Below are 23,985 nucleotides of genomic sequence, written 5' to 3' on the forward strand. Positions count from 1 at the left end.
GAGGATATACTGTATAGATAAAGATTCTAACTTAGTTTCCCTCCCCTTTTAAACAAGGTGTGTTTGTGAATTGTCAGACATTTGTAAGGTATTTGTTTGTTTTTTTTGGCAGAGACCCAGTCTCTTTAATCCAGTCCCCTTTGATCAGGACATAGCCAGGATACAGGTGCTGATAACTGATTCACTCAAAATTAATAAGACATAGAAAATAAATCTTGAACTCTACACTAGAAAGCACAAGCCACTCAGTGTAACATATTCAGTGTCATATATACAGGTTAGCGTATACCTTTTGCACCTCAAGTCCCACCAACACCTAACAGCCAATATGCATGACAGTGGAAGGCGGGAAGGCTATTAGCGTGAATTGGGATGCCCTCTACTTACCTTACACTCACACATCCAGACTCATTTTCAACTATTAAGGTCAGCTGCCCATTTTGGGCCTGTGTAGGCCAAAGCTTGCAGGTAGTAGTTATTGACTGGCTGACTTGGAAGAGTCTTATCTGGGCAGACTTGTGATGGTTCTGGCCTGCTTTGTGGAGTATGTTGGAAGCATCTCACCCTTTATCATTATGTTTGTAACTCCACAGTACAGCAGGGTAAGGCCAATCCAGTGAGCTCAGACCCGTGTAGTGTTTAAATCTTCTCCCTGCTGTTTTGAGCTTTGTTGTGGAAGGATTCCGAAAGCTGTGTTGCAGACAGTTCTCAATTTTCTCCACATACTCTTATCCTATGTCTCATCCCCACTTCTCAATACTCTAGTGTTGGATCGGCCTCAATACCAGCTCTCTGACCTCAATACTGGCACCTAAATGGTTCCAAAAGAAAAAGTGGATCATTCCAAAATTCGCTGTTTTTATCCAGCTTCCCTGTTGATAACTGTGAAGTTCTGACCATATTAAAGCAATGTTGGTTCCCTGTGATGTCCTGATCACATCAAACCGTGTAGTTTCATTTTGTTAAGTTTACAGAACTGATTTTTTTCCACAAAACCACTAGCGAATGTTTTGGGGGGAATTGAGAGGAAAGCTGATGTATACTTTTGGTACCAAAAATCCCCAATTGCTGGCACCGTACTGTTTTAAAATGTGGCACAGTGGTAGCGCTACTGCCATGCAGCAAGGAGATCATGGGTTTGCGTCATATGTCTTCCCATGTGGGTAGCACTTTTAGTAGTGAGAAAAGCACAATTTAAATGTAATTAGTATTATTAAAATGTAGGTTCTTTACTACATTTCCAGTACCGGTATATCACGTAACCCTACCATATACTTCATTAGTGCAAAAATATAACAGAATTTCAACAGGTGACATGACCTGGTGTTGTATTTGGGGTCCGAGGTATACAATGTGAATGGTAAAGGCAAGAGGCCTGTGGTGCGCCAGTCCTTGAGCCTCACAGATTTCAGTCTGCCAGACAGATGACTTCTCACCATTTGATCTTGAACTGTCTTTTGCCTTTCTAAAGCAAATTGTGTTTCTAGAATCAGAAATCAGCGAGTTGCTGGCTGCTGTTCATCAGACAAACATAAATATTTTAGCAAGAAACTCTGATTGCCCCCAGCAGCATTACATGGCGAAGGTGGAGTCTCAGCTCACTCATTTTATTATCCACATGGATTTACACAAATCAACTAGACAGCAGGACCCCGTGTTCTCTCAAAGTGCCTTTGGCCTTTAAATGTAAAATTTTATGGCTCCCTAGCTGGCACACCTCCTTGCCGAGATCAGCCCTAAGTAAGGCCTCCAGCAAGACACTTACAGCCCCTCTTTCTAATTAACTCGAGGTGTGTCTCTGTCTGTTCAAGCAATTCCAGACTTTCAGGGAACTCTATGAAGCAGAAGAGAGACAACCAAAATAAGAAAATGCAGATTTGCTAGAAGCGCGTCAAGACAGAGAAGTTTGTGTAAAGAATTTTAGGACATTGTGACTGCTGTCTTGACACCAGGCTTATTTCTAGGGATGCTCACATCTGATCATCGATTTCATGTTACTTGATCGGCCAATTCACATTCCAGTTTTTCTTTTCTTTTATCCCTTTTAAAAACTTCTTACACTAAGCTCCTGCATAACCAGACACATAGAAGCCTTATGTTCTATATTAAAGTGTATTTTTATAATTAAACTATAGACCACAGGTGTTAACTTTTCATTTTTTATTAACAAAATTAAATTCTGTAGACTTATTGTTCAGTGACAATAAAAAAAATAAAAGTAACAAAATTTACACAAAATACATACAAATAAAATATGTTAAAAAAAAGTCCATAATGCTTCTTATATATAAATGTCTATGTGTGGAAGTGTCTGTGTTTTTCTGGCCCGGAAGTATGAGGCTACAGCAGTGAAGCTCAAAGAGCCAGCAAGGCGGCCCCAAGTTAACGAGTCGGAGACAAACTCGACAAGGGGGGGTGAGCACGTCCACAAAACGAAACCACCTACTCAGCATTTCAGTTTTTTTTCCTAACGATTTCAATAGTTTCTAGGTGCCCGGGCATTTTACAGCACGGTCTTACACAGCTAGTATGGCATAAAAGAAAATACAGTGATGCCCCGCCTATCGCGGAAGTTATGTTCCAGACCCACCCGTGATAGGTGAAAATTCGCGATATAGAAAGACCACTTTTTTTTTTCTTAAAATACCCCTCCCACACGCTTTATACACATGTAAACTTATTAAAACACACTTTGGATACACATACGATACACAGATGTCAGGCTAAAGATATGAGTAACATAATAATAATCATCATCAGTTTTACCTTCTCTTGTATGGTCAAGGTCTTCCTCTGGCGCTTAGGTTCACTGCTGCCAGAAGGCTTACAAGATTCAGGACGCTTGGGAGCCATCGTAGGGCTTAAAACAAAATGAAAAGTTCACAAAAGTTTGCTCTGAAAAGTCAGACCACAAGCAAGGTACGCGATTCGTCGGGGACCCACGCTCGCTGTTCTTGCGGGATTACACCACATTAGCTGCAGCTAATCAGAGCCCAAGAGAATAAAATCCGCTCTGATTGGTTGAGTCTCCTCTTTCAACCAATAACGGGCTTTGTAAGAAATCATCTGGGTGATGTAACGCGAAACTCTTTGTCCGCTGAAAACCGTATGCTTTGTTATGAATTGGCTGCAAAGTACTCTTCAGGTAGGATGTACTTATTGAATTTTTCCGCGATATAGTGGGGGCACAATAGCTGAACCGTGATAGAGCGGGGGATTACTGTAATATGCTTCTCATATTCACAAGGTGTCCTATAGTTTACTTTTTTTCTGTAATGTTTCCTCCCACAGTTAGGATATAGCGGGTTGGAAAACGACTGACTGACTGACCTATCTGAAATAAGGCTTATTAAAAAATAGTTTTTGCCATTTCTCTAACAAAAAAAGAAATTTTATATTTATATACTAGAGGGCTTTGCCCCCTTGCTCGCTTCACTTGCCTAACCAAACCCCCTTCACCGGCCACTTTACGTCTCTGTCGCTCGCATATCTGGATTTCATTTTCACGAGACAACAAATCTTTTCATTTCTCACAGATACGCCTCTTCATTGAGAAGAAACACTACTTTTCCCTGATGGCAACACGAATTAGACGATCTACAAGTCTCTGACTTGAAGTTTAAAGCCAAACAATGTCTACAGTACATACATATCACCTATGTCCATATATTCGATCTCTTTTTGCTTTTACCTTTTCATCAATATTGCATTGAATGTTGGTTCCGTGTTTGGATTTACATTGTGACAACGCAATGTATAACTGCCCGTGAATGAATATCGTTTCTTTCTCTCTACAAGAAATGTGTCTGACAATAGCATTCACACAAATGAGAAATGATTGAGTCGTGTGTGTGGCTGTAAATGTTTTAGATGTGGGCGGGACTTTTCCAAATCTCTCTGCATAAAGTGTTGTCTCGCGGGATTTCACTTTCACCAAACAACCTTTTAATCTTTTAATTCTCGCGGATACACCTCTTCATTGGGAAGAAACACTACTTTTCCCTGATGGCAACATGAATTAAACGATCCACAAGTCTCTGACATAAAGTATAATTCTGAACAATATATTCGATCTCTTTTCGCTGTTCCGTTATTTCACTGAGTAATAATTTTCATTTGTTTGTGCTAATGCGATCTTTACTAACCTTTTTTTGAGACTTTTGAATTTTTGTACTTCCATTGTCTCTAACCTGCTCTGCATGTTTACCGCGCCAATGTTTTTGAATTCTTTACGACGTTCTACTTTGTCATCTACTCTTTGTCATTTATTTAATGCCCCAGACGTGGTTAAATCTCTTGGCACAAACTCGTCTCATTGGACATGACAGTGTCTCTCTTCAAAAGATCACGTCTCGTTGCAGGATTAAAAGTCTCGACTACCAAGATGTTTTTTATTATAATAGAGAGATATTGGTCATGGGTATGACGTTAAACTGCATCCAGCCGTTCAAGTGGTCCTCCAACTTGTAGGGAAAACATGGGGGTTGGTGGCAGGATTGGTAGTCCAGCCACCTTAAAAACTTCACGCAGCTGTGAAATTGCAGACAGGACTCGTTTCTGCTCTCTGCTGGAGTAGCTCTGCTGCTGCCCCCACAGGAAGGCTGCTTGCATTATGAAGGTTGTTGGGGAAAGCCCTCGGGAGCCTCATCTCCAGAAGATTTGAAGCCGCCAGAAAGCCAATGGGGTTGGAGCTGGTGTGGTGCTGAAGTGTCGCCCACTGCACGGCAGTACTTGGGTCCCAATTTGAGTTGGCCATTCAGGGTAGGTGTGTGGAATGTCTTGTCTCTCCAGCATGGTGATCATCTTCCTCTGCTTTCAAAATAGCTTTGTAAACTCCGCATTTCAGTGGCAGCACTCTCTGAGGTACACAGACCTGGGACCGGCCAGATCTCTGTAGGTGGGTACACCTTTTAGTGGTCTGGTCACTCTGATGACCACCATACTCAGGGTGTAGCTGTTGCTTTGGTAGATCGTCTCCTTCTGATGGTGTCCTATGTCACTCCTTCCAATGAGCGCATTATGAGGCTGAGGTTAAGGCGCTCTCTGGGTGCCTTGTCTGTTGTCTCAGTGTATGCTCTGACTGCGGTGAGTGACGTCTCGGTGAGGGTGTCATTTTATTTGCACTTCCCTCGGTGGTTGATGGGTGCCCTTGAGGTGACACTCCTCTAGTCATGTGATGATTGGCATTGAGTGGGTTGGCTATGAGGATTGTGTCAGTCCCCATAGATTTGGCGACCGTGGTGAAAGTGGCTCCTTGTTCCTTGACTTTGCAAAGGTCAGGGGCTGCGGATCGCTGGACCATTGGACTTGGTACTTCAATACTGATGGTGTGATGAAGAAGATCGATCACATCCTCGCAGGCAAACACTGGGGGCTCCTACAGAGCTGCAGGGTCTACAGAAGTGCCCAGTTTGTGGATTCTGACAACAGGCTTGTTGTTGCTACTCTGAAGATGCAGCTTACTTCCAGTAGGCCACCATCTACTAGAAGACCTGGCCAGACCACAATATCTGGCTGTTTGTAATGAGTTTGCACACAGTTTGTGTGAGGAACTTGCAGACTTGAGTGTGACTGCCAATCCTAATGTGATGTGGGAGACAGTGGCTGTGGGGCATCTGTTGGTGAAGAAAGATTCACTGATCTTGACTTTGCCGACAGTGCTGTGATCTTAACTGAGTCAATGGAGGCTCTGATCAGGGCTCTCGAGAGACTGAGTGAGGAGTCTGAATTTCTGGGCTTATGAAGGTCCTGATAAAAACCAAGATCCAGGGCTTTAATGACTCCTTAGGCACAGCCATCAGCAGTGTGTCTGTCCGCAGAGAGAGCGTCAACCGCGTTGAGAGGTTTACTTACCTTGGCAGTGACATTCATGTCTTTGGCGACTCTTCATATGAAGTCAGTAGACGGATTGGGAGAGCATGGGGGGTCATGAGGTCGCTGGACCTATGCAAAAGGACGAAGGTCCAAGTCTTTAGAGTCCTGGTGCTTCCTGCTTAGTTATATACTAGTCATTTAGCCCGTTACAATAACGGGCGCTAGAACAGTAGTGCATAAACATTAGTAGGAACAGTCTGTATTAAATGGCAAGGGACTTTGACCTCATTCTTTTTGTTGGTCGTATTTTTCTTTCTTTCAGCCTTTCTTTTGTTGATGTTCACTTGCTGAGCTGACCGTTCTTCTTTGGCTGCTGCCGTGTATTGTGTGTCTTTAATTTTCTGTGACAGTAATACTGTCTTGTATGTCCGCTGGCTTGTACGTCCGTAATATACCTTTAATTTTCTCTGGCAGTAATACAGGCGTGCGCGTCAGTAATATGCCTTTAATCTCCTCTGACAGTAATACTGGCTTGTATGTGGCTGTAATATGAGTTACTGTGTTGTGTACCTTTAATTTCCTCTCGCAATAATACTGGTTTGTATTTCCGTAAAACACCTGTAACTTTCTCTGACAGTAATATCGCGCGTCGCACCATGCCCCGCGCATGCGCACTTCACCAGAAGACACCCACACACGGACACATGGACGCACACAGGGATTTTATTAAAGAGGATAATATTCATCTTATTTAGTAGCAGCTTATTAACTATGTTGCACATATTATTATTTTTTAATTGTTATTGACTTTGCTGGTTCGGCTATCATGATACTTCGCATAAAGGAGCACTGGAACTAAATGACCATAAACCTGTATCTACTTCTTTGACATGTTAATGATAAGAACTTCATGGGAATATGTGCTATAGAAATAAATGTTGTTCTTGTTGTTGTTGTTGCTCTGGCTTTGGTTTCGCCTTTGGATTGTGTTTTTGGGATGTTATTTTCCTGGGATTGTCTTGCTGGCAGCTCATTTATGCCTTTTGTGCTCTTCAGAGGTTCTTAGTGAGACAGAGTGTTTTTGTGGAAGTAAATCTTTGTATTTCTAAAGATTCTGTGTTTGCCCTTATTATTGGCTGGGGTTTGATTTTGATATCCCCCTCTAGTGAGCATTTTTTGGAAGTGTTTTTGGAGTTTATTGGGACTCCTAGTCCACAGCACCCAGTGGCCGATCTTTATACCCCATGACCCCTGACCTGACTTAGTTCATGAACTCTGCCATTCCCGCTAGCAACTGATTGGCAATCATCAACCAAAACTGGGCAAATATTAAATATTAAATAGCCATATAAAAATAAACCATTGTCAGAATGGACCAAAGTGATCCCAAAAATGTATAACGTAAAAATAACCAGTCACGATAAACCCATTGGTTAGCCAGCCGTCCATTGTCTTGTTCACATTCACACATATTTCCGGTCGGACTATTTGGAGAAAGGCGAGGTCACTGTTGATTTCTTTACTTGGTCTGTAAAAAACGCAGTCAGATATAAACTGTATATTTTTCTTGAAAATATTGCAAAAATGAAACATACTAAATGTGTATCACTTCACTCCAAATTCAGTTTGGCCTCAAAGATGGCATTTCTGGCTAACCAGGTTATATTTTGTACTTAACACAAATAACTAAGGTGAAAGGTCAGCATGACTTCGTAACTCAGCAAATTTGAGAAACTTTTTTTTTTTCAAAATGTTAGGCTTGTAGCTCCGAGTTTTTAGGGTGTTCACGTGGAGTTTACAACTCAAAAAATTCATATTTACAGGTGTGGTCCGAACATCGGCGCTGGTTTCTCTCCATTCTATTGTCCACCTCACTAGGCCCTACTTTCTTTTTCTGTTATCATTGCTATGCCAATGATACGCAGCTGTCCTTGTCGTTCCCTCCAGAAGATCACACAGCATCAGCCTGAATCTCTGCATGTCTCACTCATATTGCCACTCAGGTGAGAGAGCAGCATCTCCAGCTCACCCTCCTTAGCCTAGCTTGTCCTACTAATGATCACCACATCTGTGTTCAGCTAAGCTCACTATCACTTAACATCTGCGGGCTCAGAGCACAACCTTGGAGTGGCAATCGATGACCAGTCGTCCTTCACTCTTCCCACCGTCTCTCGGTCTTGTAGATTCACTCTACACAACATCTGTAAGATCAGACCATATCTGATGGAATATGGAGCACAAGTCCCAGTCCAGGCTTTGGTCTGGTCACATCCTGACTATTGTAACTCTCTTCTGCCAGGAGTACCAGCGCGTGTCACCAAACTGCAGCGAAAATTCAAAATGCAGCAGCCTTTCTTGTGTTCAACGAGCTGAGGTGGGCACATGTCACAGTCCTTGATGCTCATCTACAGAGTAGTCAGTGGCTTAGCAGCATTGGATACGTAGACATCTTTAAGGTCCTTTGCTCCTTCTCACCTGTACCTGTGTGCTAATGCTACTTCAGCATGGCGTCAAATTTTAATCTGCACTCTTCATGTGTAACACTGAGCTGATGGAACAAGCTGCCCACCCCATCTACCTTAGCGTGTTTAAGAAGGATTTGAAGACTCTGTTGTTCTGTGAGTATCCATCTAACTAATCATGACTTTGATTGGTTCTTGTAACTGAGGAATGACTAACTAGTTTTGTGTTCTGTTCATTTTTTTACAATCTTGACATGTAGTAAATTTGTCCAGCTGGGATGCATGCTTCCTGGGAATGCGTTCTTTTAGAAATGCAGCTCATGCTTTGAACCCGTGTATCATCAGTGCTATGTTGGACGGACGGGCATCCCGGCCAGGGTTGAGGTTCGTTTCTTGTCAGAAAAGGATGCCACAATCGGAGGAGAGGGGGGCTTCTGCTGCCCAAAGTCATATGGTACACACGGTGGCAGCATCCCACAGGGGGTACATCCATAGGAATATCTACAGGGCAGGCTGGGAATTGTAGTTCCATTTGACAGCCCTGTTGACGTCCTTGGCTGCCTCCGTGGAGGGGGGGCTGCAGAGGATCATTACAGTAGACGTCCACCTGACCTGGCTGTGCTTCCAAGGTGCAATGCTGTGGCAGTGGAAGGACTCCAGGGTCTGGCAAAATAAGGAAGCTGAGCTTCCTGCAAGGGCAGTCAGAGTCGGGCGGAGTGGGGACGAGGCTTCGAGGAAGGAGAGGAAGAGATTTATTGTTGTGTTATTGTGGAAGAGAATTTGGAGAGTGATGGAGGTATTAAATAAAGAAGATTTTCTGTTTTGAACCCATGACTGTGTTGTGTAGTTGTGGCAGGGGGGTTTGTGGTGCTGTTACACCCCCTGGTGGTCACAGTATATATATATATTTAATCTATCTATCTATCTATCTATCTATCTATCTATCTATCTATCTATCTATCTATCTATCTATCTATCTATCTATATATATATATATATATATATATATATATATATATATATATATATATATATAAGCCAAATACCACTGATGGTTTTAAAAATGTTGGGGTCCAAGCACATTCTGTCTGTATGTCTGTCCGCTTTTCATGAGAGAATTACTTAACGGATTTAGATCAGGTTGTTTTCTATAATTTACTTGAACTTTCCGGTTGATTTTGCGACTTCTGTCATCGCGCTAAGTACCAGAGTTCGCTTGCGATACCGATGTATTTATGCAAATCCAACAGAGTGGCTGTGGGCCTCATTCACTCGCCAGCCTTTATTCAAGTTGCTCTACCTCTCGCCACTTGTTGGAGTGCACCTCGCCTCCGCTTTGCTAACAATACCTGTTTGTTCAGCAGACATTATCATCTAGAGATTGAAAAGGAGTAACATTAGATGTTTTTGAGAGAGAGAGATCAGAGCTACCTGTGTTTTATAGGGTAGCTGCTGATTGGCAGAGATATCATGGCCATGTGCTTTTGTCCCCACGTGGGGAACGCTTTCCCGTCAGAGCTGGATATGATCAGACACCGTGCCACCGTCTACTGATTACAGCTAGTACAGCTAGTGTGTGTATATATACATATATATATATATATATTGCCTGGCCAGGATGTCTTTTCATCAAAAGAACAGCATCAGATCGGGTGTGAATTTATGCTGCTGCTGCTGTTATTTAGGGTCAGATCAGGAGGGGAGGGAGAAAAATTTACACCTGATCTGTTCATTTTCAAATAATATTGCATTAGTGCGATGATGTTTTCTGATTGGTACTATTCAGGTCATAAAATGATTTCTTCAAAATGTCACATATATTTTGTCTCTTTCTTTTATTACCTCCGATGCTGTGTTGATATCATGCACCAGAAGGCGTGAGCTTATTCAGTGCAACCAGGAACACACAGGTGGCCGGTTGCTTGTGCTATAACACGCTTGACTTGGCGGCGATCAACTCGCATGTACTGTGCAAGGCATGTACGGGGGCCACTGAGAAAAGAAGAGTGTTCATGACTCAACTTGCAGAGGAACTTTCTTTCCTCTGCATGTCCTGGAGTACAAAAGAGACACCACCACCATGCAGCAAAATGTGGAGACTGGGCAAGATCGAAAAAAAAAAAAACACGCGGTCACTGATTACGACCGTTAGATGTTATGCAAATGAATATGAATAATGTTACATCAGTGTCACAATGTTTTCCGAAATGTACTATACAGGTCTCTGTTTTTTTTGTCGTCAGTGTGGCTTTGACATCATGGACCATAAGGCGCATACTAATTCGGCGTAAGAAGGAACACTCAATAAAACTGAATAAAAATAAATCAAGTGATGGTGAGATACAAAGAAGGAAGGCAGATTCATCAGCGTTTGTGTGTCAGCTTTTATCCCTCCAGATGAGAGAATGTCCAATTCCATTGTCTCAAAACACCACTCACATCTACAGTTATTCCCAGTTTCAAATAAAAACTAACAGCGTCAGATCCCATTAGTGTGTATCGTGATCGTGACTGAGAGAATAAAAGTGAAAAAAAACACTAACTTTTACAAGTAATATAAATGTACAGCGGCTCTTACAGACGCAAACCAAATGTATGTGTGTACTGTATAATATTAACAATAAGAGCAGCTCACTACTGAAAACTGTAAATATACAAGACAGTGAGGATCGAACCGGGGGACTCTTGATTACAAGTCAACAATTCTTGCCACTGCACACGGAAACTGTTGTATCATCGTTGATCGTTTTGTGAAAGTGTTTATTTGATCTTTGGACTTCAGGCTTCACGCATTATATAGTTTACGTCCACATTTTGTCATTTATTACTAAAATATGAAAAACGTTTCTGTTTTAACGATGTGTTTACACAGATTATTGCAGAAACGGAACACACATGAAATGCAGATGTTCCAAATAATTATGTATTATTTGCACTCTAAAACTCCAGCACTTCACTCCCAGACAATCAAGGCATGAGCTGGGAGAACTTTGTGCTCGTTCTGTGGCGGTGAGGGATGGAATAGCAGGCTGTTTGCTGCTTGTCTTGATCGGCACATTTAAAAGACAAAAGACGCTGACGGAGAGGTGCAAAGGGATTTAAGGTGGGCCGGATTTACAAGTTTTTTCATAGGCTTTGGTAATTCTAGTGTTAACAAATTAAGTGAGCTGTTCGTGGTCAATCCCAGGTATGGGTTTGCATTTGCTGTTTATAGATTAGACCCACTAAGACAGAGTCTCTTAAACTCCGGGTCTCAACCCACTTTGGATTATGTGATGTCTGATCTTTGGTCTCACTAAGTCATGAATTCCAATAGTACTGAGGGTACTATTAGGGTAGGTAAAGCCTTGGGGTGGGTCAACTGTTTACAAGGGGAAGACAATCCCCAACGGCAAAGATGGCCGGTGATTCTTTAAGGGGGACATTTTGGTGACAGTTCCACAAGAGGGATTGATCTTCTGGATGACACTCTACACAAATCTAAGACCCCCCCCCCACTATAACACATTCTTTCATTGCATCTGCTGTAATCACTGAAGGTGGTGTTTCCACACCTTTTGGGTGTCACCACCCGCTTTTTCACATGGCAGCGTGATCAAAATCCACCCTGTGGTCCCCGTCCATGAATTTAGTGTGATTGTCTGAGCGGAGGGTGTAGAGTGGTCCCCCTCGGTGAATCGTCAAAGCTGGTGTCCCACACGATCACCTGAGCATTAGATGAATCAAGCATGACTGTCAGTGCTTTTCCTCCTTTGTGAACTGAACACGATCATCAGAGTGAGGACTGAAGAGGTCATCCAGGATCGGACACAATCCACCTCTGACCATCTGAGTAGGGGTGTTGGCCGTAGCCCACCTGCAATGCTGCCACGGCCTACAGGATGTTAAAGGCTGCCCTTGCTTCAGCTAAATTAACCATCCTAAATCACAGTATCAAATGGGTATTCTTTTAGTTTTGGTTACCCCTAAGCAGTCAGTCAAGTCAAACTTGATTACATTGACCTGTTTTGTAAGTTACTTTGGATAAAAACATATGCTACGCAACTCAATATAAATCTAAATCTTATTGAAAAGGGTGAATTTAAAAGAAAAGGGCAATGGCAAGAAATACAACTCTATATGCATTTCCTACAAATCTTTGTTGGCCAGATAATCAAACAGTAAAATTAATTAAAGAGTAAAGATTATGCACTGATTGTGAAATTGATTGGAATTAAAACCTGCAGCCATGAGGGTCCCCGAGCACCAAACTTGAAAACCACTGATTTTATTTATTGAAGGCAGATTTGAAAAAGCACAAGTGCCACCTGTTTGGTTGTTAAACTGCCGGCCGGCCCTTTTGTACTGTGCAGAGGAGAGGAGAGGGTTAAAGTGGTCTGCTCAACCCACCGATGGCTTCAGTGCTTTCGGACCTTACTTTTATTCTATGTTAATTAGTATTGCCTCATTTTATTTTTTATAGTTTGTCTTTTTTTCCTTTCTTCATCCTGTAAAGCACTTTGAGCTCCGTCATTTGTATGAAAACGTGCGACAGAAATAAATGTTGTTGTTGTTAAAGCTTTCAGAATCAGGAACTCACTGCTGCTGCTTCTTCTTTCTAAAGCGTCTTCTTTTGGTTTGTTTTTCCAGAGGACTCACTCCTGGGTGAAGCATGTCATCTGCAGATGTGACTGTGGTGGTGGTTGGCTCCTGTATGACAGACCTGGTGAGGTTAGTGGGTTTTTGTGATTTCTTTTTTCCTTCACTGGACAGAATGTAAAGTTCACACATAATTTCATTTCTGACCACAGAAGTGTCCTCTGCTGTACACCGTCATGTCCACTCCAAAGTTGGCAGTTACCTTGTACCTGATATTACTGCTGTTATTATTACTCAGATGGGTTGCCCTGGATGCCTACAACCCTTTAAATGAAAAAAACCTTGGAGTTTATAAAATGTTTTACTTGCCTGTTCTTTCCAAAAAAAGACAGTTGTAATTTATTCCAGGTACTATTTATTAGACTCAAATTTTATTTCGTTTGACCTCTCCCTGATTGTCTCTATGTACCTGTTCACAGTGTGCAGTCATGGTCAGTATTAGTGATGAGCAAACCCCACTGAATCCACCTTCCATCGAGTTTGGTAAAATGCATTGAAGTCAGTGGACGAGGAGAAACAGAACGAGTTGTGAGCAGAATGTAAAGGTGCAGTGGTCTTTAAAGTGTCCTGGAGGGCTAGGGAAAGCATCTGCCAACTATGCTGGGCTGATTAATGTGGCCACAAATGTGACCTGAGCTGTGAAGCAGAAGTGCTAACCCCTGCACCACCGTACCTCCTCAAGATAACATTATGTCGCATATGATGTTGCTTTCCAGAACCAGCTCAGTTACAGAGTTAAAACACATTTTCATACAGACAGCTGTGAAGCAGCAGTGCTAACCACTGCACCACCATACCACCCTGAGATTTACCTTATTTTATTTGCCCCAATGGCTGAGAAACGATTCTCATTTTCTTGGAGATGCGTCGATTATATGAGGTTTCCTTAAGACAAAGCCATTTAATATGACAGGTGTTAAAAAAGCACAATTCTCTTATGCTTTGGGGTTTTTGCTTTACAGGTTACAGTCATAGTCTATCCAGAAATAACATTTTTTTCAATATTAACGTACCCCTTGTGCTTTCTAGTAAAATATTTAATCTCACGTTTTCATGGAGATAACAAAGTTATCATGAATGGAGAGCAGCAGGGACAAACAGCACAAAATATTGAAATGTCCCTGAAAAAATCTCCAGTCTCTTGTGTTGTGTAATCCACATATCAGTTGTCGAGTCATACATTCCAAACATATGAATGGCTTACTGAAATATTAATGGAATACTTCTGGGAAATGAGAGAAAAGCATTAAATAAAGCGCCTTCACAGGATATCAAGCTGCCCCCCCTCATTCATTGTCGTCTTCACTTCAGAAGCTTAAGTTCACTGGAATTCTGCTGTCATTTCCCAGAAGTGTTTTATTTAACATTATTGTGTGTTTTGAATGTTACTGACACGTGGATTATTATACATGAGTAACTGTTGATTTTCTTCATGGACGTTTTGATATTGTTTGCTGTTGTTCAGTGTTGGCTCCCATTGAAGGTCGTTACATCAGGGACTTTATGGCCATTCTCTGTGAAAACCTGAGAGGAAAATTTTATTTCACGCTTTACTACAAACGGCATGGGATCAGTAACCGATTAAGAAATGCTTGTTTTTGGAGAGAGGAGAAAAAAAAATGACAAAGAATAAGTGAATTATGGTATAATTTGATATTTATCATATTAATCCTTAAACTGCCACATACTTGGAGGGTTAATGCACCCCTGAACCCCAAATACTTTTTTGCTACACTTTTTAAGGAAACATCACAATTCACCAAGAAAAAATGAAATTTTAATTGGAACATGCATTCTTTTTCTTGCAAAGAGTACCACAATTACTGCAACACTGAATATTTTACACACTGCCAATGAACTGTAAAACTATAAAAAAAAAAAAGCACCTCGTACATAGAATAAGAGATTGTTGCAGTAGGTTTAAGTGACGCCATCCATCCATCCATCCATCCATTATCCAACCCTCTATATCATAACTACAGGGTCACAGGGGTCTGCTGGTGCCAATCCCAGCCAACACATGTCGCAAGTTAGGAAACAAACCCTGGGCAGGGCACCAGCCCACTGCAGTGCACACACACACACACACACACACTAGGGACAACTTAGGATCACCAATGCACCTAACCTGCATGTCTTTGGACTGTGGGAGGCAACCCACGTAGACATGGGGAGAACATGCAAACTCCAAACTCCCGGGAAACGAACCCGGGTCTCCTAACTGCAAGGCAGCAGCACTACCACTGCACCACCATGCCGCCTGCAAGTGACGCCATTGATGAAATTCAGTCAATCACCGACTGCGCCAACTGTGCTTGAACTGGCCGCACACAGAGGCCAACGCTGATGCCAGCAGGCTAGTCTAGTGCAGCGGCTGAATCCCAGGGACAGTGATGCTGATTCGCTAGGGGGCGCCAGTGGTCATGAGCTGGCTGCTCAATGAATGTACAGCATGGGCTGATCAGCTTTGGCGTGCTGGCAAATTGCACTGGGAAGCGACAACAGCCGTTTCCGGCGGTTTAAGGGTTAAGTCCCCTTATCTGAAAGGAACGTCATGTAATGGACACATCACCTCTCCATCAGTGTCCCAGTGAAGTGGATTCTTACCATATTGAAGGGCATTAGAAAATGGAAGGTGGTCTGTACAAAGACCCCTCATAAACACTGTGATCATTCAGGGCACCTTTTGCTGCTATAACAGGAAGATACATAAAGCTCATTGACCTTAACGTAGTAATGTTTAAGTAAAACTATCAAACAGATTAAGAATACGTAACCAAGTAGCATGGCCTCCATTGAGGCTTAACAGGCCACAAAATTGGGGGATGTCCACAGACCCCAGGATACGAGAATTACTATAAGACTTGGGAGTTAATAATCTGATGAGCTACTGATGGTTTTCATCCTAACGATTTTAGTTATTAACACAGGCCATTTATAGGGGCAAGTCAACTGCCGAGGCATAACAAAAGCATAAAAAACAGAGGCTGAAGTTTGGATTTTTTGTTGCTGTGCTTTGAGTTGGATAATTTTATTATTATTCTTACTTGGCTGACATCTTAGTCCAAGGTGCCTGACAACATTTGAGATACATCTGGTCATATTTCTTTTGTTTTTTCAATTGGAGCACATTGGAACACTCTGGACGAGAGCAGGCCATCCAGCCCGCCAAAACTCAGCAGTCCTATCCACTTAATTCCCTTAAAATAACATCAAGTTGTGTTTTGAAGGTCCCTAAAGTCCTCCAGTCTGTCACACTACTTAGTCACTTATTCCATGTGTCAGTGGTTCTCTATATAAGAAAAACTTCCTAATGTTTGTGTGAAATTTCCCCTTAACAACTTTACAGCTGTGTTCTTGATGAGCGCATTTTAAAGTCACCGTCTCAATCCACTGGACTCATTCCCTTTATCATTTTGCACACTTCACTCGTGTCTCCTTTTCTTTTCTTAAAACTGTAATGGTTCAGCTCTTTGAATCTTTCCTCATATCTCACCCCCTGTAGCCCCCTGTAATCAGCCTAGTCGCTCTTCTCTGGACCTTTTCTACTGCTGTTATGTCCTTTTTGTAGCCTGGAGACCAAAACTGCATGCAGGTCTCCAGATGAGGCCTCACCAGTGTGTTATGAAGCTTCAGCTTCACCTCCTTGGACTCTTTATGGTAACAAGGATCATTTGGGCAGGCCAGCGCTTTCATTCTAAATATTGTAAGAAGACTCGAAGAGTGGGAACTGACAAATGAATTCAGTTTGCTTCACGATTGGATGCCATAATACCTTTATCTTCGGCCCCACAAAGTTGGGGCCTGTAGATTACTGGGCTGGTGATGGAAATTACTGGTTTGCCAGCCCACTAATTTAAAGGGCAGGTGAGACATTGCACTAACTTGTCTTGCCGTCTTAAGCGGCATGTGTATGAGCCACGGAAGTTGGCCTCCCTAATGACAGTCACTTCGCTGTGATGGCTTTGCTTCAGTCTCTGCATTATTACAACAAAAGGCAATGTTCATGTTTGAGGCACTGGAAAGTGGTGACTTGCTACATGTTGTTCAAACATGACAAGTAAAAAGTGTCACTGTACTCTGTGCACATGACATCAAATTGAGCTTGAAAAGTCTGGGTGTCGTGTCTTCAAGACCCAGAAAACTGTGATGCTGGAGCTGCCAAATTGTTTTCATGCAGACTGCCGCCAGTAAACTTCTACCTCTTGCTGCCCTCACGAAAGCTGCTTACTCTAAGCCTTGTGACCTCAGATGATTACGGGTCTCATTCTACTCTGTGATTACAGAGAAAACAATAATGGTATGGGGTTGGGCAGAAGGGTCACATTGAGAAAAGCAAGAAACAGACACACACCATATATCACAGAGGGCATAGCCACTGCAGCATAGGACACCGGGGCCAATGCCAAAACGCCACAAGGAGGAGACCTAGAAACCCTGAGCTCAAACCTTCGGGATATGCAGAGTAAAAGTGCAAGTTCAATGGCAGCTGGCACTCAGTAACGGCAATGTTTTCTGACAATAGTAAGTGGCAAGCAAGCTTGACTGCAGTGCCGATAATCAGACTTATCCCAAACCAACCATTTTTGGAGATAAGTCATTTAATGCTCACCTGTACCTGCTTCAGAAACGCAGCTAGTGAAGAGCTAGTCACTCAGGCCAACTGTACTGCTAGCAATGGAAAAAACAAAGAAAAACTAGCAGCCAAGTATAGAAAAGGATGAGGAGGGGAGCCAAATTCAAAACATCATTCGTCAGTCCCTACACGAAAACTAAAAATCAAAGTCGAGAAGACCTGCCAAGACTCCATTAACTAGAAAACCGTCTTTCTGAGATGTCAAAGTTTTATAAGTTATCACAGTCTCAGATGGAAATTTGTATTGTTGTCTGCATATTGTAGGAGTGGTAGTAGGGAGCAGGTTGAGGAGACCCTGGGGAGGTTGAGATATGAGAGGAGAGGAATGAAGGTCTGGACGCTAGAGGCGCTGTTGCCCTGTGAAATCCACCAGACAGACATCCAGGACACACTTGTAAAAAACGCCAAGAAAAATGTTTATATTTTTCTTCAAATACAGTGCACAAAGCACCACACTCACCACAATTCTCCAATAACAATAATAATAAACAGTAATCAATAATCACAATCCTCCACTCCTCCCAGCAGCTCCGTCACTCTACCACCCAACTCCGGCTCCCTTTGCTGGGTCTTTAGCAGTCCCTTAAATAGTCCATGACCCAGAAGTATTCCTCTTGGGCTAAACGCCACATCATCCATTCTCTGGATGCTGCGGGCTTCCGTCCTCATGACTCTGAAGTACTTCCGGGTTGTCGTAACAATAGGAGTCCCCAGGTTCTTTGTGAGCTCCCGCTGGCAGCACCCACGGCACCCAACAGGGCTGAGGAAATGGACTCCATGTCCCAGGATGCCCTGAGTGAATCCGGGGGACCGTTGCTGTCCAGAGGAGATGCCACCTAGTGTCCCGGGGAATGCAGTGCCCTGAAAAGGCTGCCTTCCTCCATTCTTCTTTTCCAGGGATGATCCAGCCGGTCTGAATCTCCGGCTGTCCCTCACAAAGGTCAGTAGGAACAAGACAGAGTACATGTGTGTAAATGAGAGGGAGGTCAGTGAAATGGTGAAGATGAGGGGAGTAGAGTTGGTGAAGATGGATGAGTTTAAATACTTGGGATCAAAAGTACAGAGTAATGGGGATTGTGGAAGAGAGGTGAAAAAGAGAGCACAGGCAAGGTGGAGTGGGTGGAGAAGAGTGTCGGGAGTGATTTGTGACAGACGGGTATCAGCAAGAGTGAAAGGGAAGGTCTACAGCACGGTAGTGAGACCAGCTATGTTATATGGGCTGGAGACGGTGGCACAGGAGACAGAGCTGGAGGTGGCAGAGTTAAAGATGCTAAGATTTTCATTGAGTGTGACGAGGATGGACAAGTTTAGAAATGAGGACATTAGAGGGTCAGCTCAAGTTGGGCGGTTGGGAGACAAAGTCAGAGAGGCGAGATTACGTTAGTTTGGACATGTGCAGAGGAGAGATGCTGGGTATATTGGAAAAATCAGTGCTAAGTATAGAGCTTCCAGGGAAGAGGAGAAGAGGAAGGCCTAAGAGAAGGTTTATGGATGTGGTGAGAGAGGACATGCAGGTGATGGGTGTAACAGAACAAGATACAGAGGACAGAAAGATATGTAACAAGGTGATCCACTGTGGTGACCCCTAATGGGAGCAGCCGAAAGAAGAAGAAGTCTCAGATGAAGACAGGGCATTCGCAACAATCTGATGGCGTCACACACCATGCTATTCCAGGTCATCATGGTGTTTGCTGTGTCCAGTATCAGTCCCAGCTGGCCTCCATTGAAGCCCACTGTATCATAAAACTTGTTTTCTCCATTCTACACTGAGTTACATTTTGTTTCTCCACAAATGCTACAGCAAATGCAGGGTAAGGAACAGACTTAAAAAAAACATTTTTGGGTGGAATATTCCTTTAGGAGGTAAAAGTTATCCCACCCTCATGCCACCCATCCCTGTTGTGCCATTCTGTGGGCTGCTGTCCATTCCCACTGTGCATTAGGCTGTCATTTTGATTTCTTTGATTGAGGCTATCTGCTGATGTACCTGTCAGACACTGAGAAGAGGAGGAAGAACACGTGAAAAACAAGAAGGGGTCCGTGATAACATTCTAATTTAAAGAATAGAAAGAGGATCAAAGAAAAAAACCTGGGAATGAGTCAACTGAGTTAGTTTTAGATGCACGTGGATGTTATGGAAATAAATGCTTGTTCCCAAAGTGTAATTTAAAATATGCCACATGCCGTCACTGAAGTTTAAAATTAAAGCTGGAAAATATTGCATTTTTTTCCATTTGGCTATTTGCAGCTGTAAACCGGTAATGGTGAGCCATACTGGCCATAAACCAGTGCTACAGTCTCAAGCTGACACATTTCACCACTCAGCCAGTATTTGTATATCGGCATCCTTTCATTATACATTAGAAACTTCAAATTTGGGATATTGTACATTTATGTTATGATGGGGGCCGGGTGGTCTTTTGCCCTTGGAACCCCTGCAGATTTTGCTTTCTTCAGCATTGCTTAAAATGAAGAAGACCACTTCAAGTTTCACTCCTGTTAGCCAAGAGCAGAAAGTCAGAAGCTGCAATGGGTAGAGGTGAAACAAAACTAAATAGTTGAAGACCAACTAAAATGTAGCCTGGTCTGCTGAATCTCAGTTTCTTCGGAGGCACACCAATGGTAGGCTCAGAATCCATGCACCCAGTTTGCCTTGTGTCAGCAGTCCAGTCTAGTGGTGGTGGTGGAGTAGTATTGGTGTGGGCATTGTTTTCTTGACACACTTTGGGTCCGTTAATACCAATCAGTCATCTCTTGAATGGCACAGCCTATCTGATTTCTGTTATTGACTATATGTATCCCTTCATGGCCACAGTTTATCCATCATCTATTGACTACCACCAGCATGACGATACACCATGTCACAAAGCTAAAGTCAACTCAGAGTGACGTGGCAATGAGTTCAGTGTTCTTCAGTGGCCTTTCCAGCTGCAGGATCTGAATCCTTTAGAATGTTTTTGGGAAGTGGTAGAACAAGAGGTTCACGTCATGAATGTGCAGTAGACAAATCTGTAGAAACTGTGTGATGCCCATCATGTCAGGATAGACCAGAATCTTGAAAAAATGTTTCCAACAACTATTGGAGTCCGTGCCACAATGAATTGAGGCTGTTTGGAGAGCAAAAGGATGTCCTATCCAGTATTAGTAGAGTGTTAATAATCATTTGTTCAATAAGTGTTGTGATCTCCCCCAATCCCCAGACGCAACCACACCAAGACACCTCCGGGTACAAATACATTTTTAAAAATCTATTTACAAATACCTTTTTCAAAGTCCACACCAGACTCTTCAATTCACAGTCTACTCCTCCAGATGAGTTTCACCCCCTACTTCCCGACTCTGACTCAACTGGAGGAGGCTCGATGGCTTCCTTTTATGTTGGACCGTAGAGCACTGATGGTGCCAGGGCATAGCTTAATGGAAGCACTTCCGAGTCAAGCAGAAGCCCCTAAAACAGAGAGTCCTTCTCACTGAAGTGCAGTCTGGCAGCACACAAGGTCCTTCAGGACTACAAATCCCATGGATCCTTGCAGGTGTCCATGGTGGATCCACACCAGTGGAGCAGTGCCATCTGTTGAACATGAAGAAGAACTGCTCTTGACAAACATCCTCCCCCCAGTCCATCCATAAGTCTTTTCTTTCCAACCGAGATAATAATTCAGCCCCATCCTGGCCAGGTTATGCCTCCTCCACTGCTGTCCTGCCATTATTGCTTCCTGGCCAGCCAAGGATCCACCATCCATACCAGTCAGGATGCCAGTTCATGCACCATGACGCTTGCAGTGTTATATTATTGATTCATCTTTTTCTGTTACTTGTATATTTATGTTATGTAAAGGTGCATTGATTCATTCTTATTCACTCTTTTCAGTATGTTCTTTATTCATTCTTATTCTTCTGTATTTCTGATTTGTTTTATTTTTTTTCTCTTGCAACTTTTCCATCTTGTAAAGCACTTTGAGCTACATTCTTTGTATGAAAATGTGCTATAGAAATAAATGTTTTTGTTATGTGGAAATCTGTAAAACTTCCCATCCACACGACAGCTGAGGTCCAGACAGGTGGTCCCTTGAGATTTCCACAGCCATGTGACTTGTGCACCTCCTTGACATGTGAGTCAGTTGTAAATGGTAGCCCTGGAGTTTTCTCTTGGTTCTGACATGATTACGAGAGTAGGTTTGCCACAAGAGGGTTCATTTTAAAAGAAGTAAGGAAAATAACATGGTAGAAAAGTTAGCGAAAGTCAGTGAGCACAAACAGCAAAACCAAATCAGTCAAACACTAAGGCAGAGAATTTATAACTAGAGATTATAAATAGAAGATCCACAATCTTGGATGTCATAATAAATATGACACCATTGCAGGCATGATTATCCATCACACAGCCTCCAGTAACGTACCTCAGCCTAACCAGCCTAACAATGGTACCACAAAATGGTGGCATCCCTGGAATACAGAAGATGGCATTGTGGAAAACACAAAACATCCTGATAAATGAAATTATTCTTTCTGTAAACAAATTTAAAAGGAATACTCCACCCAAATATCTAGGAGTCACCACAGCGCATCATCCGTTTCCACCTATCCCTGTCTTCAGCATCATTTTCTGCCACACCGACTTCTTTCATGTCCTCCCTCACCATAAACCTCCACTTCAGCCTTCCTCTTTTCCTCTTGCCTGGCGGTTCCATCCTCGACATTCTTTTCCCGATGTACCATTCCTGTCTCCTCTGCATGTGCCCAGAACATGTCAGTGTAGCCTCTGTCACTTGGTCACCAAACCTGTGTTATCCCTCTAATATCCTCATTCCTAATGCTGTCTACCCGCGTTACTCCCAGCAAAATTCGTAGCATCTTCAACTCCGTCACTTCCAGCTCTGCCTCCTCTCTTTTTACCAGTGCCTCCGTCTCCAAACCATACAACATGGCTGGTCTCACTACTGTTCTATAGACCTTCCCTTTCATTCTTGCAGGTGCTCTTCCATCACAAATCACTCCTGCCACTCTTCTCCACCCAGTCCACTCTGCCTGCACTCTCTTCTACACTCCCCCCAAATATGATATTTTATTTATATCTTACTTACCCCATGTGTTTTGCAGTGATGACTTCTAAAAAATTTTAATCTCGCATTTTCATGAAGAACAAAGATATGAAATACTTAAGATAGAGTACCAATAATTACTTACAAATCTCAGGGAGAAGCTAACCTTAGGAGAAATACATTTGCTAACTGTACTTACTTAGATCAGGGGTTGCCAAGTCGGTCCTGGAGGTCCACTGTGGCTGAAGGTTTTCATTCAAACCCTTTTTTTAATTAGTACCCTGTTTGTGCTGCTAATTAACTTCTTGTGAATTCATTTTAATTGAATTGCTTTTCCAAGATTTGTTCCCCTAAATTGCTTCATTTCTTTCCTTAAATGGCACCCAAACAGAAATTAAATGTGAAGTGAGGGAGCCAAGAGAAGACCAACTAAGTCAGGGCTTCAAACTCCAACCATCTGCTTAATTAGGCACCGAGTCTTGTCATTAATTAAACCAGTTCTTTAATTCCGTGGCTTGTTGCTGCTCTTGTGGTGAATTAGCAGACATTTCAGAAATTATTGATTTTCTCTTTCTGAGAGCACTGATAAAATGTTTTGTGGAGCTGAGCAGATCAACATTCCTTCATCTTTGTTTATTTTCAGATATTGTATGATGGATACCAGTTGTTTTGGCTCATTTTGTATCTCATTATTGTTTGGCTGCTAATGAAGGAAAAAGAAAGAATTAATGGGTCTGAGTCTTCAAGAGCAGTTACAGTTAGTTCAAGAGAAGTCCATTAGCAGCAAAAACAGGTCACTCATTAAGAAAAGGGTTAGAATGAAAACCTGCAGCCACGGTGCTCCTCCAGGACTGGAGTTGGCAACCCCTGGCATAGAGTGATCGGAAGACAGTTGTGATTTGCATTAGGACCTGAACATGAAACGTAATGGTAACAGTGGCCAAGGTCAAAAGCCAGGAAGTCAAATGCACCACAAGACAAAACGGCAAACAAATTTGTAGTCAAATGAAGAAAGTCCAGAAACTAACACAAGAGAACGCAGAGAGTTTATGAGGAATCCGTAATCTCAGACAACCAGAAAGTACACAACACTGACATTGTATGTTGTTTCAATGGTGACATCACACATCGTGTACTTCCAGGTGTCTCACACAGAAATGATACGGCAACCATGTCTCGAAAGAGAGATGTCCACTGGAAAAAAAAAATGACATTGAATGTATAACTTGATTCAAATAACAGAAACAATAAACATAATAAGAAAATAAAGTTTCTTGAAAAAAGCTCAAGATATTGAGGGAAAAGAATTTTAAACAAAACCAAATCATAGCAATAACAGCATTGACGTAGCAATTCACAGTTTGAGTCAAAGGTCAGGGACATATGTGAGGTC

General features: G+C 42.5%; 1 protein-coding gene across 1 annotated transcript in view; it reads left to right on the forward strand.

Moving 5' to 3' along the window:
• rbks (ribokinase) overlaps nucleotides 1-23,985 on the forward strand; it is a 171,567-nt gene that overhangs the window by 38,228 nt on the left and 109,354 nt on the right. The window contains exon 2 of the mRNA XM_028796333.2: nucleotides 12,906-12,986. Within this exon, the coding sequence (XP_028652166.1) occupies nucleotides 12,928-12,986 (59 nt within the window). The 5' untranslated portion in view covers nucleotides 12,906-12,927. The remainder of the gene's footprint in view (nucleotides 1-12,905; nucleotides 12,987-23,985) is intronic.

Source organism: Erpetoichthys calabaricus, chromosome 3 (genome assembly GCF_900747795.2).
Source record: "Erpetoichthys calabaricus chromosome 3, fErpCal1.3, whole genome shotgun sequence".
NCBI classification, from domain to species: domain Eukaryota; kingdom Metazoa; phylum Chordata; class Cladistia; order Polypteriformes; family Polypteridae; genus Erpetoichthys; species Erpetoichthys calabaricus.